We start from the raw sequence: 18869 nt of genomic DNA, 5'->3' as shown, positions 1-18869 counted from the left end.
GCCCCTCAGAACTGGGCTGGGCCTCAGCAGCCGCAGCCTCTTCTCTTCCTCACCTGCAGCAGCTACAAGCTGCCCAGGGGAAGAGGCTGGCATTGGCGTCCATGGAAAGACCATGAAGAGGCAACAGGAGTCTCCCTTGCAGCCGCCATCTTGGGACAAGCGCTGGCTCATCCTCCTCACTGAGCTCAGCGGCAGCACTGGTGGGGGAAATAGGGACATTCTGGAATCAAATCAGAAGCCAGGATGGCTTTCAGAATTCCGCAACTGTCTCTGGAAATTTGGGACACTTGGAGGGCATGAAGATAACAATTTGAGTAACAACAAATTAATAGTATTTAAAAACAATTTTTAAAAATTTCTAGAAGGGGCCATGTCAAGCCTTGCTAAATGTAATGCCCTTTTTTCTGCTATGACTACTGAGATCCTAAAGCATGGGTAGGCAAACTAAGGCCTGGGGGCCGGATCCAGCCCAATCGCCTTCTAAATCCAGCTCGTGGATGGTCTGGGTATCAGCGTGTTTTTACATGAGTAGAATGTGCCCTTTTATTTAAAATGCATCTCTGGGTTATTAGTGGGGCATAGGAATTCATTCATTCCCCCCCCCCCAAAAAAATAGTCTGGCTCCCCACAAGGTCTGAGGGACAGTGGACCGGCCCCCTGCTGAAAAAGTTTGCTGACCCCTGTCCTAAAGGTTTTGATACAGATTCTCCCATCTTCCGACTAGATTCTACATGGCCATGTGCTGTTTCTGTTGCTGCAGATTCTAGATACTGACATGGATAACACGACTTGTACAGCACCGAGTCAATGTCTTTATAGATAAACTGCTAAGCACAGCAGTGGCATTCAACAAGTACTGTAATGCATTTTTCCCCTGAATAAACTGATTTAGCTTCCAGCTGTTTAGTAGTTATTATTTGTTTGATAGATACGGAGCCATCAATGTAAATTCAGAGTAAGAACAAAAGCCTTGGTGAATAAGTTGTATCAAAAGCTTCACGTAAATGGTGGGCTTGCAGTATTTATTGATCAATTGACTTGATAATTTATTTTTAAAAATTGCCTTGATAAAAAAAAAAGGGATCTGGTTAATCAGGCAAGTCACTGAACCAACCTGCGTTAATGAGGAGATTTGCTCTTTTCTTTGTGGCTAGCAGGTTTGGCTGGCCTGCTCAGTAGTGGCAGACCAAACATGTTTTAGTGCCTCATTTGCTAAATAAATAAATGAATAAATGAATAACAGCTATTTTGGAATGTTTCCAGCTTAACCTACCGCATGAGAACCAGGTATCCAACAATCAACACTGAAAGTGAAAAATCTCTTCCAAAACAATCCTCACATAATCAGGCTTTAAACACAGATTGTGAAAAGCCAGTATGTCCTATTAAAAAGCAGGAAATAAACTAGCAGGCTGGTATTATGGATAGTTACTAACTTGAAGCCTGTCAACACTATAGGCAATCTAAAATAGAAGAAAGTATTTCTGCCTGTGGCAATCTAGTCAGATATATATTAAGTAGAAGGAAAAAAACAGAAAAAATAGGTCTGAATTGATTGTTGGACTCAAAACAGAAAACAAAAGATATGTTTCAGTGTCATTGGACAAATAAGCCGACCCATTATCTTGGCATAAGACCAACCTCAAAAACATAAGACTTATTTAAGAATAATGATGAGATTTTGTTTAAGGACTGCTTCTCCCTTCTGTTAGAATGGCAGGAGTTCCCTTTATCTTTCTCGGGTAGAATTGCTACAGTAAAAATGATTGTATTATCAAATATTAACTTTTTATTTCAGCATCTATCGATCAAAATAACTTCCTCATCATTAAATAAATGGCAACAATTGATATTAAAATTTATTTGGCAAAAAAAGAGAAACTAAAGGCTAAGATTTTGTACGATGGGAGGTGGAAAGGAAAAATAGGAAGACTTCGTGTCCTAAACTTAAGCCTACTTTACATTTCTTATGTGATTAACTCGATAATGGATTGGACTATAAATCTGTATGAAGGCATATCAAAATTTGAACAAAATCTGATTAATCTTGCTACACAATTTATTATAGCGAGAACACGAAATTAGATCTCTTTTCTTCAAAGTCAAGTTTTTATTATCTGATTTAATGAATATTTGGGATCGATTTAAAAGATTACTCAGTCCAAACTCTTCACCTTTAGAGTCAATCATAGGAGCAATCATAAAAGGAGCAAGAAGCAGGTTTAAAATGTGGAAATCAAGCAACTTGTTCAGGATTCAGGAACCAGAAAAAGAGGGATGTATGATTTCATACTCAGAAATTAGAAGACAAATGCAGAAAAGTAATATTTGTAGTCTGAATATTTTCAAATCTGCACTAAGGTGCAATAATTTGTTAGAAGGCACAATAATAGGAGAGAAACACCTGAGTTTAAGAAGTGAGTGATAACAAAAGAAAAACACCAGATAATTGCAAAAATATACCATTTACTATCAAGATATTACGGTACACAGAGCAGGAACAAGTTACGGATTACATGGTGAGATGCTTTCTGAATATTGGAGAAAATATATCTATGAATGTATGGGGGAAATTATGGCTGACAGAACGTAAGTTCTTCTTAAACTCAGAAATCAGAGAAGACGTATGAAACTATGAAAAGGTGGTATATCACACCTGTAAAAATAAATAAGATCAACAAGGGCTATCCTGACTTACGTTGGAAATACTAAAAAGAGAAACATTTCTTTCATATGTGGTGGAAATGCCCTTTGGCCAAAAAAAGGGGGGGGGAATTTAGTCCCATTTGCAAAGAGCTTTGGGTTGTGAATTCCCAATATACCTGGTGGTATTTGTATTAAATTATTTAGAGGGTTCAGTAAGGTAAGAACATGCAGAATTAACTTCATATTTGCTGACAGCTGCAAGAGTTGTATATGCAGGAAAGCAGAGAACCACCATAGTGCCATTTGTCAAATAATAGTATTATAAAATATGGGAATAGACATCAATGGCACAACCAATGTATTAAATTAGCTTTAAGGAGCAAAACTATAGATAATGGGTTGTTATTTTTTTATTGGTAGAGTGGGTAAGTCGATCATACAAGATATGGGGCAATTCCAGGTATACCACATGGATTAACAACTTTCTGAAGCAATGTTGTTGGAATTGTGTTGCTCCTTTCTTATACTGCATCCTTTATTTTTATACCCTGATTTGTATCTTATCGTGTGTTATTCAACAAGATGGATATTTGAAAACTTTAATAATAAAAAAGACAATTCTTGATATAAAATACATGCTGCTCAAGTCATGAACACAAAACTAGAACTATTATGAAACAAATGGAGTACACAGACAAGGATTTATGAGAAAACATAAAGACTTAAAAGCTGATGCTGTTAGTCTGATAGGTGTCATTCTAGCCAATCATGGTCACCTTGGGGGTAACTACTCCCTGAACAAATAGCAACTTTAAGTTCTGCAATGTAGCTCTAAGGAGATGGCAAGAATGCTGGGATATATAGTGAAGAATTGGAGGAGGTAGCAGAAGATTGGAAGGTATCTGTCAACCTTATGGTTTTAATTCCTGAGTGGCATGAAAGGCATTCTAGCCAAGTATTTTGCCGCTAAGTATTAATAAAGCATTTCTGAAGGCTAAGTTGACAAGCAACTTAGTAAGTATCACAAGATTCCTGATTGCTTCCAACAGAAATTCTCCTCACAGTAAAATGGAAAAACCTGGTCTGGGTGACAACAAACTGCAACAAGACATTATCACAAGGTGGCATTTGTACAATGCTAGATATTCTAAAAGTGAAATACATTGTTGAACAAATTTTGCGAAAGCATACTTTCTTCATAAGAGTGGAACAAGATGGAGAACTGCTTAGAGTACTGTAGCCTTGTCTTGAAGTGTCAAGAGCTGCTTGAAGGTAAAAAATATGTTCTTCCGTGTTGTGGTTTCTACGTACTGTAGCTCATTTATCAAACGGTATGAAAAGTTCTAACCGTCATCCAGGATATATTAGCAGTGCTGATGGATGACTTGAGAGAAGATGAGCTTGGGAGATCTTTAAAAATATGAAGAAGCAACTGGTCTTGACCCAAGTATTAAGATACTGTGATGCTTCTAGAGGGCTTGTGGTTGCATCTCATGAACAACACAGATGCTCCAATGCAAAAGGCCAAGTTAGTCAATCAGGCTGTTTTCCAGCGAAATAGAGAACTGATTTTCTAGAACTGCAATTTCTGATCCAAAAGCAGACTACGAAGCTGCTGAAACTTCTACATTTTCCACACCTGATGCAGCAAATATTGCATATGCATTGCTAAGTGAAATGCAAGAGTGTGCCATAGCAGGTCAGTAACTTTGCTGACCTCCTCGTCTGGTAGCAGACAAATTCACTGCTTGCAAGAAATTGTAATCAAACTATTTTAATGACTTAAGAGAACATTCAGTGCAGCAGGAATCACTGTCAATAAGCTTTGCCCATCTATGAACTTGGACAATGTAAACAAACTACTTTGTTTGAAATCCTGGCTGCAGAAATTACAATTATGTGTTGTAAATCCTATGCTATATTTTATATTGCTTCGTGTCCTAATGCTCAGCAAACCTCAAGAACACCATTTTCTGCTTGTTTTCTTTTCTGGTAAATATGCCAAGAGGTTAAAAAAAGTATTTTATTTCTTGTAATCTTTATTTTGTTATGTGCAATTGTATGTGATGTACGTGAACTGAAATTCTATTCATTTGGAGTTCAGCCCTAACCTAAGCATCTCTTGATGTTGCTCGCTTTGCATATCTGGTTTTGTATCTGCCTATGTTTTTCCTTAATTGAGTGGAAGACAGGCTTTTAGTCAATCATTTTTAAGGCAATATTTAATCAATTTTTCTTCAGGAGGTGAAGAAATTTGCCAAGAAACCATTTATGAATTCTCCCACTGCTGTATGCAATTCCTCATATTCAAATGCTCCAGAAGTCTCCGCAAGCAGCCACAATAATGGCAAGCATAACCACAGACTTTTGAAGCAGTTGTAATATAAAGTTTATATAAAATACTGAAGGTACTAAAAATGAAGCTGGGAACATGAAACTGTTGCTGGAAATTAGGACAGAACTGGAAGATGCATATATGACAGCAAAACTGATATTGTTAATGGATAAAAAAATGCATATAATAAATGAGAAGAGGCTTACAGTGTAGTCCTAACTATGTCTGTTCATAATTAAGTCCTATTGAATTCAATGTGATGTACTTACTAGTAAGTGAGGTTAGGATTGCAGTCTCAGTGTGTTGATGGATGGGATATGAATGGAAAAATTTAAGACATAAAACAAGATGGATAAGTACATCTGAACAGGTAAAAACCAAGGTGATGGGTGCAAATAGATGGAGTGAATGGACAATGGAAGAGATTGAGATACTAATCAATAATAGTAGGTGAAAGCAATGTAGGTAAAATTGAGCAGAAATCTTAAGAGAAATAAAATGAAAGTGATGAGTAGTAGATACACATAAAGAGGACTGGTTAAAAAGAATGGTTAGAAAATGGAAATGCAATACAGTAATTGGAAAGAATGGTGAGTTTGTAAGTAGAGAATGTAGAAATGCTGGTCTGATGAACAGATGGGCGATAATGGGATACATATAGAGGGTGGGTGAGAAAATGAGTTGGTAGTTTGTAGGTGGATGGGAATGGCAGTCTGAATGGGCAAAAATATTTTATGAATGTAGAGCCTATGGATGGGTGGGGATGTTGGGAGATGAAGTGAGATGAATGTAGATGAGATGAGAAGGTGAAAAGGCAATGGGCTGATGGTGCGATGATGTGGGCGGACCATGAAGTTGCATGGAAGTAAAACGTAAAAGGGACAGGCAAATGAGTAGATGGAAAGGGTGATCATGTTAGGTGGCTAAACCAGATCACCATTGGAACAGAAGGAGTCTGAAAGGACAGAAATAGATGAGAGGGGCTGAAGGGTTGGCTAAGCAAAGATGGGAAGGCTGAAGGGAGACAGAACAGATGGAGGTGAAGTTGATGAATGGGTGGACCTGAAGGCTACATGGGCAAGGGTGCTGGGGTTGAGCAGAGGAAGTGCTGAGGTGCTGTGTGCCTGCTTCCTTGGGTCTGGGGGCTTGAAGAACAGCCCTGCGTCCCCCCAACCCACCTCAGCACAGTCTGAGTGGTAGTGGCCTTTTTTAATGGGGAGGGGAGAGGTGGGACCCCCAACCTCCTCAAAAAGTTGGGTCCAGCCCTCCCTCCATGGTTGCTACCAGCACCAGCGGCGACGGAGCCCACGGCACACCAGCGCCCCCAACCCCAGACCACCCCCCACTTCCCCCCTCCTCCTGCTGCTGCTGCTGCTCCTCCTCCTCCTTCAATCCCCTCCCCTCCCGTCGCTCCTCCCCCTTCCTCCCGGCGGCCATTGGCCCAATCCCCGCCGCCCCCTCGCGCCGCCGCTCAGCTGAGGAGACAATGGGCGATCAAAGGAGGGGAGGGGGAGGAGGAGGAGGAGGAAGAGGATGGCGCTAGGCGAGGCTGGAGCCCGGGCGTGTGGCACTCTCTCTGCGCTCGATTAGTGAGCCTAGTGGGAGGCTCGGCCAGGCTCGGCAGCCGACAGAGGGACGCCCGAGCGGCGGCGGCAGCGGGTGAGGGGAGTCGCCGCTGCTGCTGCTGCAGCTGCCTCCTCCTCGCGCGCGCGGCGGCGGCGCCCCCCCCCCCGCCCCCTACACCCTCGTCGCCTTCTTCTCCCGCGCCTCGCGAGCAAAGTGTGCGAGAGTGAGTGCGAGTGCGAGTGAGCGAGAGCCCCGTTGCGCAGCTTGCTCTGCGCACAAGCACCACCACCAGCGGAGGAGGAGGGCGGCAGAGGCACCACCAACCACCAGCAGCAGCACCACACGGGCATTGGGGGGAGAGTGAGTGTGGGGGGAGAGGAGCCAGACACGCGCACACTCACTCACACACACACACACACAGAGAGAGGAGGAAGAAGAAGAAGAAGAGGAGGGGAAAGGAGGAGAGAGGCCACGGCAGACACTCAACTGAGACAAAAGTATCTCCAAACCAGCACCCAACTCCACCTTGGGAGGCGGGCGCCTCAGCATGGCTTCCGAAGAACTCTACGAGGTAACACAGACCCTTGTGCTTCCTCTCCCCCCCCACCCCACCCCACCCCCAACTCCACAACCCCCCACCCCGTGGCCCCCGCCTTCCTCACTCTCGGCCCCCCCCTCTATTTTAAGTGCTAACGCTTAAAAAAAAAAAAAACAAAAACCACCCCAACACCCTTGCATTTCTTTCCTCTCTTTTTTTCCCTTGGCGGGGCCCTGTAGGCGCCCGCCCGCGCTCTCGCGCGCGCTCCCGCCGGCCCGCGTGCGCGTGTTTCCAAATTGCGAGCTTTTCGCCTCCCTGCCCTCCTCCTCCTCCCCCAGTTTCGCTAGAGAAGAGGACGGAAATATGACTGAAAGGAGGAGACGGCAAAGTGTTTGCCATTGGCTTGCGCTTTCTCTTCTCCTCTCTTCTTGCCCGCCTTACTCCACCTCTCCCCACCCCACCGCCCGGCCCCACAACCCCTCTCCCAACTCCACAGCCGCCCCCTTGCCCTCTCCGGTCTCGCCACTCGGACTCCACGAGGGAGGGGGGGAGGGGAAGGGTGGGTGGGTGGGTGCTGCCGGGTGGGTTCCGGACGTTGGGTTGCAAGAGCTGACAGCCACGACTTGCTCAGAAGCTCCTTGTGCACCCAAAGTGAGGTGGCTGTGTGCCCTCCCCCCCCCCCGGTAGTGTGCAAAAATGCGTGCAAAAGCCATGCCCCCTCTAGGGCGGGCACGAGGAAGGGTTTCTTTCTTTCCTGGGGTCGTCTTTTGAAACTGCATTGACATCTTAGCCTTGCAGCAAGCCAGCTGAGTTGATGCACAGCATGAAACATTCAAAAACTACATGCCTCCACGTTGTTTTTTTTGCAGGAAGGCAAGTTTTTCTTTTTAAAAAAAGAATATGGTGGGGGGGGTAGGTTCAGAGCTGGTGCTAAAGAGACGTCATCCTTTTTGCACTACTATGTGATCCTGTGGTATAGATTGGAGTCTTTAGCTTCGCCAGCGAAGGGGGCAACTGCTTTAACTTTGAATTTCAAGTTTTCACATCTCTAATGTATGTGGATGCACACTGGAAATCCTCTTAAATGCAACTTCCTGGTTTTGATATTTACGAAGTGTTGTGTTAGGGCTCTGCAACAATAATTATTTTGGAACTATTCGAACCCATTTGATAAATATCAGTTCACTGAAGAGGCAATAGTTCTCTTGTCCTTTAGGCAAATACATATTTAGAGTGTGTGTTGGTATTTTTAGATTGCTACTGTTTATCTGAATCTGAATTTTTTAGGAAGAAGTGAAATATACTGGAAAAAAAGTATGAAACTTGGGTCTGAAATCCTAAACACAATAGTAGGGAGCAAGCCCTGCTGAACACATTGGAACTTTCTTCTGAGTAAACATGAATAGGATTGTGCAACTAAGTGCCTTGCCAGTGTACTAGGAGGAACTTCTTGTGAATGAGGGATAGATCCTATTCAGTCAATAGAAAAATAGCTATACACATGTTTGTTTTGAGTGAGTTTGATGAATAAAGTTTCTGAACCCACTAAACCAATAATAGGAAGGTTTGGTATCTCATAGTTAATGGTTGTGAAGATTTCACCCGTCTTTAGAGTTGAAGCCAAACTAAGCCTTGGATGAAATGTGGGAGAAAGAAAAACCTTTATGACGGAGTTCACTAAATTAGCCTTACTCAAACCTTTAATTGAATGCTGTGGTGATCAAGGCAGATGACTTCATGGAGTGGTCGCCTCTGGATCATCCAACAGTTAATATGGACCTCAACCATTAAGGTGGTAATCAATGTATCATTCAGTCATGCTTATTAGCTATGGGAACTGATGTCTCTTAGTCGCACTAACTAAATGAGTTGGAAGGGTGATTAGGACATTAAGGCATAAAAATATACCAGATGCTGGATGCAAATACCATTTGGGACCTATCCAGTTCCTGGAATACTTCATTAAATGAAGTAAGTTGGCCAATCCCATGAGTAAGGATGTTGATATGGAAACATTCTTTTCAAATATTTTGTCTTATTTTTTAGAGCACCATAGATCATTCATTGTGATTCTTTTTACAAGTAGACTCACTCTTGAAATATATTAACACAAATACATTGTTTAAAAATTCCAGAGTTGCTTGATGATTGTTGTCCTTCATGCCAAGTTTCAGGTAGAAGACAGCTGAGTCTGGCTGTGCCTGTGAAGGGGTGAACAGATATCCCATATAAGTGGGATAGATGTCTTGGTCAGATACAGCTGTGATGCCGTCTGGTCCTGTATTGAATTCTGCAGTGATTTGTTGGGAATTGCTAATGTATGGTGCTAAATGAAAGGGGCAGGCCGTGGTCTCTCTTTGGGGCATTGGGGTGTTTATCCTTCAGAGTTAGAATGCAGTGGCATTGCGTTTGGTCCAAATGATGAACATGATGTAAAGATTTACAGCTGTCTTTGCCATGATATTTTTTGGAACTACAAACAAAAAAACTATCAAAGGAATATAAATTTTGATTACTGGATGTTTTAGAAATAAAAGAAACTCCTAGGAAATTCTATCTTTCCCATGAAATACTTTTGTTGTTTATGGTTGAAAAATATGGATTGTTGAGTTTTATATATATATATATATATATATATATATATATATATATATTATTTAGTGCTAAAGATAATATTCAAGAGAGTTCTCTGCAACTCAAAGAAAAGCAACTTGACAGACCAACATTTTGTTTTTTTCCTGGAAAATAACTTGGAGAAGCAACAGGTCAAATGTACTATTCTGACTGGATATAGTTCTCTTGGATTCATCTAATAGTTCAAAGCAGGATACAGAAGACCAGTTGAAGCGGATCAAAGTTTAGGAGTCTTGTACATCACAGTCATTTATCTAAAAGGATTCCTGAAGTTATAAGTCAAGCATTCATTCAAGGAGTTGGATAAAGTGACTTTCTTTCATCTTTTCACCTGAATTTATACACATGGAATTTTGCTCTTTATTAATGGCATCACAGTATTCTCATATTAGGATATTCTATGCACATTTTTTACTTGAAACTTAAGCAAAATCTATAGGTTGTTTGAATTAAATATCCACCACTTATCTCTAGAAGCTTGAGGAACAGACAACTTGCTTTGCTAACTTACCCAACACATGACCCAAGCAATACTTCTTTTGAGAATTATTTCTCTTACTTGGATTTTGGAATTAATAATTTCACCAAATTATCTCAGATAGTGAATCATAAACATCTTTTTTTATGAAGATAATGGGATTTTAAATACAATGAACAGGTTTGTTTTTGGTTTGCTTGTTTTTTAGGATGGGTTCTCTACACACAATCATCTTAATATGTTTGTACAGTATCAGTTTCAAAATATCAAAATTTTGGCCCTCCATTAAGTAGGCATGATCCAGAACTGTATGCTGTAGATTTGACAGCACTCATAATTTAAACAAAAATAAATCAAAATATTAAGCCCATTAATTATGTTGAGGCTTTTTCAGATTGGTGACAGGTAGTTGTTTTTGTTCTGCTTTTTGCATGTGTTGCAGTGGGGAAGAAAATGAGGACAACAGCAAATGAATAATACTCAAACCCCACCTGTACCCATATGAAATTGCCTGATTAATGTGATTTTCAGAGGTCCTTCTTTGGGTATCCATCTTTGAAGATGAGATAGGTGGTAACTGGGGATAGGGCCTTCTTGGTGGTGGCACTACGCTCTGGAATGTCCTCCCCAGATACGTTTGTCTACTTTTGTCTTCCCCTCTGATTTTATTAGATGTGCAGTGGACAATTTGATTGCTTTAGCAGCTCTATTTTAAGCTCCTTTTGCTGTTTTATATTCTGAAAGTGTGTACTATACTTGTGGTAACTTTGGTGAGTTTATTATGATTGGTTTTCTCTTTGTATTTGGATGTTGCATTGCAAATCTTCTTGAAAGATTAAAACACGGGGGGGGGGACACCTTAAATAAAAAATAGGCTACTAGCTGCCTGATCAACAAGCTAGCTAACTTGACAATCTGTACTTGCTCTAATAAGTATCATAAATGACTGACGTTTCTTTATTCCTGACCTATACTGTCTTCTAGATTTGGGGCAGTTTGCATTCTGAAAGGGTGTATACTAGGTAACACACTATGTTAAAACATGTGCTTACTTCAAATACTGGCCATCAAATGACAGCCCAAGTAAAAAGATTCAGAAGTTCCAAATTATGTACAGGTTTTGGTGATTGTCTAGGAAATGGGTGAACCAGACTGACAGGCATGGCTAATTCTTCTCATTGTGTCCTAGCTGTTCAGATTTGACACATGTATGGAATAATTAAGATAATATCAACTGAACTGAGAATTATAATGGGAAGTAGGGTCTCAAGTTCATAGGAACCAGGGAACTTCCAAATAGTATTGAGTTATTAGAGTACGATGCTCAACTAAAATTTTATTTCAACCTAGCTAGCTATATTGTTTATGGCAAGCAGCTACTGTTGACTTTTATTGGTGAATGAGACAATTTAAATTTAGTTGGTGTGTGAGTTTCGTATTTAAAATTGAAGCTATAGTCATCACAAGAATTCGGGGTGTACAACTGTATTGTAACCATTACTCACAATTGAATAGAGATAAGAGAGAAAGGCATCAATATGTGAAAAGACAACATTGAAACAAACAAAAGCTGAGCTTTGTACATGTTAAAGATTCTTGAGGCTTCAAAGCTCCCCGTAGTATGGAAGACGGTGAACTAGAATGATTATGAAAATGGCTTCAAATGTGAATGCGGAGAAGAGAAAAGCTGGCAAGAGCTAAAGTGGGACAGAGAGTGCTATAATGCAGTGGTCAATTTGCAGCATTGGCATTTCCAAAATACGTAGTACATCCCCAGTGTTTCAGGATGTGTGGTAGGTTTGCGGTAGGGAGCTTCAGCCAGTAGCAACTCCCTGATATATGTCCATTGTGAGCCTGGAGACTCCCAGCTCTCCTTTACGTTTTATGTAAAGAGGTAAAGGGACCCCTGACCATTAGGTCCAGTGGTGACCAACTCTGGGGTTGCGGCACTCCTCTCGCTTTATTGGCTGAGGGAGCCGGCGTACAGCTTCCGGGTCATGTGGCCAGCATGACTAAGCCGCTTCTGGCGAACCAGAGCTGCAAACGGAAACACCGTTTATCTTCCCACCGGAGCGGTACCTATTTATCTACTTGCACTTTGACGTGCTTTCGAACTGCTAGGTTGGCAGGAGCAGGGACCGAGCAACGGGAGCTCAACCCGTCGCAGGGATTCAAACCGCGACCTTCTGATCAGCAAGTCCTAGGCTCTGTGGTTTAACCCACAGCGCCACCCACGTCCCTTGTACGTTTTATGTATCCTAGCATCAAAAACGTCAAGAGTGTTAACTGACCCTTAAGCATGGAGAATTTAGAAGGATATGGTTCCTGAGATGAAATGATGTGAGGAATGAAATAGAAAACTTCCCTGGTTGGTTCAGACTCTCAGTGTTTCTCAAACTTGGGTCCCCAGCTGTGGTTGGAGTACAACTCCCATTATCCCTAGCTAGCAGGGCCAGTGGTCAAGGATGATGGGAGTTGTAGTCCAACCACAGCTGGGAACCCAGGTTTGAGAAACACTGGTTGAGACCAAAGTTCATTGGGTCTAGCATTCTGTTGCCACAAGTGGCCAGCTAGATGGTGTTGGTGTTTGCTGGTAATGGCCATTCCCCCGCTGTTGTTTAATCGGAGATACAAGGAGTTTGAACATGGAGGTCCTGCTTGGTTATCATGACTAACAAATGTTGATACAATTGTCTCTATGAATTTGTCCAGTTCTTTCTTAAAGTTACCTATAGCTAACCTGTAAAGGCCACCCATTGTTCCAAGATGATAATCTGCTTGATAGTAGTATAGTATTTGGAATGGGTTGATGCTTTCTGAAGATGAATTTATTACACATATATCATATTTCTGTAAGAAATTGCATGTATCCAGCATATTTACCAAATATAGTAGCAGGGAATATATGTTGATTCCACCATGTGTATACACGCTTGGGGATCTCTGGCTGCTGATTGTGTGAACATGAATACATGTGGTTTCCAAGTCTTAATTGGAAATATTTATCATACTCTACAGAGTGATATAATTTAGCATGTTTATTTGTATTGAGTAAACAAAGCTGAAAGCTTTGAAACTGCAGAGCTTGCCTAATATTGTATTTGTACTTGGCTTCCATTCATTGTTACCAATGAACTTACGAAATGGAAAAATTTCTGTAGAAAAATAAAACACTAGAAAAAATTCCATGAAGAATGCCCACCTGACATGCTTGGCCCTGAGAAGAGATTATAGCTCCTGATCAAGAGTTCTTTGAGTACAGAATTCAGAATCCTGGTTGTTACTTTTTTAAAAAAACAACAACTAAAGAGCTAAGTATCCTTGATGCAAACATGATGGGTTGGATCTGGGTTGCTATATTTTGAAGAGCAAAAAAGAGGATGCTGTGATATTAAATACCCCTACTACAGAGTGAGTCTTTTAAAAGAGGTCCCATGGAACATGTGTGCTCTGTATCCACGGTGCCTCTTTTAAAGGACTCACCCTGTATATCTAGGCTATAGAAGCTGTGATATATTGCTGAGTGGGGCAGGAGAAGAGAAGAGGAAAGCAAGTCTTCAACCACCAGTTATGTCTGTGTCTCATCCAGAAAGTATAGCCAGAGACATTTTGGCAAATTTACAAAATACACCCAGGCAGAAATTTTAACCCTGACAAAGAGGATGTGTCCTGGATAAAGAGGACACATGGCAACCCTAATTAGACTTAAGTCATGTTTAGAGTAGAGCTGTTGAAATGACTAACTTGTCCAATTGACTTCATTATGTTTACTTGGATCCAACCCATTGTATAGATATGGTAATGGTAAGTAGAGTGAGCTGTTGGTGGAAGGGTTGAAGGAAGAACACATTTCCTAGTTCATGCTTCTGAATGAGGACAAAGTGAAATGTAATTGTGTGTTGTTTCTGTATATTATTTTGCTTAAAATGCTTAAATGTTTCAAACGCTTTGCATATTGTCCCACTGAGATACTGTGAAGTAGCAATATTTGGGGAGATAAGATGTCAATAAAGTTAGTGGGTTTTTTGAGAACATCATGAGAGACCTAGCTTTAAACTATTTCCTCAGCATTATGAAGAACTATCTACTTTTAGTAAAAATGCGCATGAAATATGCAATATTAGTCTTGGGCATAAATATATCCTTGCATTAGTTGGTTATGATGTTGCTCGTATGCAGTTTTTTGATGCCTTATTATATTTAAACAGAACTACTCATTTGATGCTATATGGAAACTACTGCTAAGAACACTGGGTCTTTGCATATAGATGTTTACAGCCCTGTTTTCAAAGCCAAAACAGTGTTTAAAAGACTAGGTTGTAAAAGCTGAAGTGGGTAGGCATTGTCTTGCACTTGTGGAGTAGTTTGAGGATAAACCTTTTACTGAGGATTGTGCTTGAGCTATTTATTATATACTTATTTTCTCTTTAAGGAGTGAGCTGCTAGTTTTCTCTTTGTTCTCTTTTGTACTGACACATCACTGCACACATAAGTGAGTTCTCATGGCCACAATTCTCAATTCTGTTTACACTATTTTTGCTAGGTGCTATTTCTAACCAGTGGTGTAGGCTTTCTGGAAAATTGTGAATTAGGATAATTTGCGTAAGAAAATGTTCAGTTTCCACCAGAACATTTTCTAATGCCCTAGAAAGTGAACTAATTTAGCATGTTTATTTTGCTTGTATTTAGTAAACAAATCTTTTTTTTAAAAAAAACCTTGCCTAATATTCATTTGCAGTTGGCATTCACTAATTGTTACTAATGAGCTTATGAAACAGAAAATTTTCCCTGGGGGAAAAGCACTTGAGAAAATTTTTACCCAACACCACTGCTCCTAATGCTTAAATTTGTGCAAAACAACATGAGGATATTCTGAAATCATTTAAAACTTGTTTGTATTTTTGATGTCTACTAGTGAAGTAGACACAAGTTAGTGCAGTGTGTGGTAAGATTAACATGTAAAATTTCCCCACATCATCACAAAATTGCTAGCATATTATTACAGTACCTATAACGTACCTTAAAGGAGTGGTGATGTGTCCACTTCCTTAAGAGGACCCCCATGGACCCAAAGATGTTAAATAACTATTGTACAGTGGCAAATATCCCCTTTTTGGAAAAGGTGTTCGACAAGGTGATATGGTCTAGTTTGAGGCCTGGCCATGGCACTGAAACCATCTTGGTTGCCCTGGCTGAGGACATTTGTCAAGAGAGATGTAGTGGTATGACCCTGCTCATTCTGTGTGATCTTTCAGCGGCTTTTGATAGTGTTGACCATGGTATCTTTTTGGAGCATCTCAGGGAAGTTGGGGGCACGGTGCTTCAGTAGTTCTGATCTTAGTCTCCACAGACTTTTTCAGAAAGAAGTTGTAGGAGGAAGCTGTTTGCTACCATAGGAGCTATTCTGTGAGGTTCAATGGAGTTGCATCTTCTTCCCCATGCTATTTCAGATCCATATGGCAGTCACTGGGAGCTATCATCAGGACATTTGGAGTGAGGTGCTAATTTGCAGATAATGCCCAGCTTTATCTCTCAAGTTCACCTGAGTTGGGAGAAGCAGTTGAGGGGTTAGACCTGCGCTTGAAGATGGTGATGTGCTGGATGTGGGCCAATAAATTAAAGCTGAATCCTGAAAAGACAGAGGGGTGCTATTTGTCTCAAGTTGGGAAGATGGCCTGTTGTGGAAGTGGTTGCACTCCTCTGGAGGATATTGTAGGTATTCCTGGATTCAGCACTGTCCCTGGACTCAGGTGGCCTCTGTAGACAGCTGTTTCTTTCTTTCAGCTCCAGCTGGTTCACCCATTGGACGAAAATGACTTGTAGTAATAGTACTGGGTGTTGTGAACTAGTGCCTGGAATCAGTAATGAACCGAAAGGGACATACTCAGCCTTCAGTCCCTATCTTGGAACTGAGTTGAGAAGCTGACCTCATGGCTACCACATCTAGTCTATCTCTTGTACCTTCATGGTTCCCACCACTACCACTTTCTTTGAAAACTCTTTGTGAGGGAAGATACTGGTAACTTGAAAAACTCATAATTTTGTGCCATTTTGGTTGGTCCTTACAGAGGTATAGCCTCTATAACTGATTTTGGTTCCCCCTCCAGCCATGGATCAACATGGCAATATTTTTTTTCCCAATCTAGACAAGACAGAGATTCTACAACTAATAGTTTCACTAGAACCATCAATGGATGGTTGGTGTGTTAGTATTCAGTCTACTGGATGGGATTGGACTTGTCATACAGGACGAGGTTCACAGCATGGGGGTGCTTTTTAAAATATAGTATTTATTTATTTTATAATTAATTAATTAAATAAATAAATAGACAACCCCTCATTGGAGGATCACAGGGCGGTTGCAGTATAAAAATCATTTGGTTTTGGCCCTAAGCACCTTTTATTAACTAGTTTGTGTGCTGAGGCTCTAACTTTTATTTTTATTTTTTAAGTGTTGTTCTGTCTCAACATAGTTATCTACACTTTGGTTATCTCAGAATTAAACTACTCTTAATTAGTTATATTTGGGACTGCCTTTGTGACAACCATTTGGGAAGTTCATCCGATTCAAAGTGCTGCAGGTGGGTTATATACGGTGGCAGTGTAGAATTTATCACATGCTATCTGTTATTACTGTTTGCTAACGGCTTTTGCCTGTAAAGTCTACTGATGTATCTTCAAGACTTCTGCTCTTTCATATTGTTAAAATAAGAATGGCCACATCTTTAAGATCTTCCATTAGAACTCCTGTTTTAGTTTTGGCCCAGACCTTGCCAGATGTGATTTCCCTAGGCACATCTGGCATGGGTCTGCGCAGCTGACCTTTAGGGATGTATCAAAAACACTCAGGCCTTTGGAGCTTTGGGATGCCCTTGGTTTTTTATCTTGGAGATGGAATATGTAGGATTATTAATTATTTGATAGTCGCTCTGTTCTTTTGCTTTTAGGTTGCTTGCCTTTTTGCTATCTCATTGTTAATGAGACTGCAAGCTGTACTGGAAGTGTGCAGGTAATCAAAGAAAGAAGGAAAGATGAACAATTGGGGTGTTTTCTTTTGGGTAGCTTAATATAGTGATGGGGAACCTTTAGCTTTCCATATGGTATATGGATTACAGCCACTGGCCATGCTGCCTATGCTGATAGAATTAGAGTCCAACATCGCTTGGGGAGTTCCAGATTCGCTTTTGCTGGTTTACCCATCCTAGAAGTCTACCATCTTAGAAGTCTAGAAGGTAAAGGTACCCCTGACTGTTAGATCCAGTCACGGACAACTCTGGGGTTGCACGCTCATCTCGCTCTATAGGCCGAGGGAGCTGGTGTTTGTCCACAGACAGCTTCTGGGTCATGTGGCCAGCATGACTAAGCCACTTCTGGTGAACTGGAGCAGTGCGCGGAAACGCCATTTACCTTCCCGCCGGAGCGGTACCTATTTATCTACTTGCACTTTGACGTGCTTTCGAACTGCTAGGTGGCCAGGAATTGGGACCAAACAATGGGAGCTCACCACGTCACGGGGATTCAGACCGCCAACCTTCTGATCGGCAAGCCCTAAGGCTCTGTGGTTTAGACCACAGTGCCACCCACATCCCTTTAAGCAGTCTAGAACTGTAGCACAATTCCCCTGTAGAGGTTGAGGTTTAGGGAGTTCACAGATGTTGCCTCAGGCAAGTATTACATTATTGCAATTTGTTGATTGCAAACAGGCTTCTGTCCTCACTTTAGATGACTGCAGAGTCTTAACTACATATAAGTCATCAATAATTATTAGTTATCTTGTTACTGTGTGGATGACCGTAGTACACTTGGTACTTGGGACTGTAGCAGATTTCAGGCTGTGGTACACATTTGTAGTACATTATGATCACATCTAGCACATGATTAACTCAAGTGATAGCAATGCCTCACTGTTGAAATGGCACAATTTAATTGCATGCAAGGCAGAGAGCTTGAAAGCTCCTCTTGCACCATGTTTCCCTGGTGCGAAAAGCTCTCCATTGTGCTTACCAGGCTCTGTGATGCTTTTGTGAGATCTTGTGGCAACGTAGATGGCCCTATGAAATCTCACAATAGCATCCCAGAGCCTAGTGAGAAATGCAGAGAGAGCTTTAAACAGGCTTCCTCAACCTTGGCCCTCCAGATGTTTTTGGCCTACAACGCCCATGATCCCTAGCTAGCAGCACCAGTGGTCAGGGATGATGGGAATTGTAGTCTCAAAGCATCTGGAGGGCCAAGGTTGATTGAAGAAGCCTGGCTTAAAAACTCTCCACCTTGCTTGCAGCAGGGTACTAAGGATGATCACGTGGGGGCAGTTTGAGTATATGTGTTTTTGTATATATGCTCCTTCCATGGAATACAATCCATGCAGAAGATAACATCATACAGTACGTTAATATCATACTATCATGTTTGCCCTAGAGATTTCCTTGCTTACAAGTGTCCTCTCCTTCCTAGACAAGTTCATATAACAAAGGGGTTTAAAGTGGGAGCCCAGTTACTACAGTTTCTAGCTGCTGGACTGACTGAAGATATAAGCCCAGCAGTGAGTTCTGAGTCCGGGAAAACATTCCAACCATTTTGCACACAGGAATCAGCTGTTGTTTCATTTTCCAACTAAAAATTTCTGCAAACTTTGAGTCCCCCATATATTGAAGTCCATATCATGTTTGTGGATA

At 41.3% G+C, this 18869-nt stretch overlaps 1 protein-coding gene across 2 annotated transcripts in view; it reads left to right on the top strand.

Annotated features, from left to right (window-relative positions):
- The first annotated feature begins 6943 nt into the window (after nucleotides 1–6943).
- The window catches only part of CDYL (chromodomain Y like), a 99286-nt gene continuing 87360 nt past the window's right edge, over nucleotides 6944–18869 (top strand). For both annotated transcript variants that reach the window (XM_081873081.1, XM_081873080.1), the window contains exon 1: nucleotides 6944–7118. In XM_081873081.1, the coding sequence (XP_081729207.1) occupies nucleotides 7095–7118 (24 nt within the window). In that variant the 5' untranslated portion in view covers nucleotides 6944–7094. The remainder of the gene's footprint in view (nucleotides 7119–18869) is intronic.

This window comes from Podarcis erhardii, assembly GCF_964252035.2.
Source record: "Podarcis erhardii genome assembly, chromosome: 8".
NCBI lineage: Eukaryota > Metazoa > Chordata > Lepidosauria > Squamata > Lacertidae > Podarcis > Podarcis erhardii.
The sequence above is the reverse complement of the archived record's forward strand: the minus strand, read 5'-3'. Positions and strand labels throughout refer to the sequence as shown.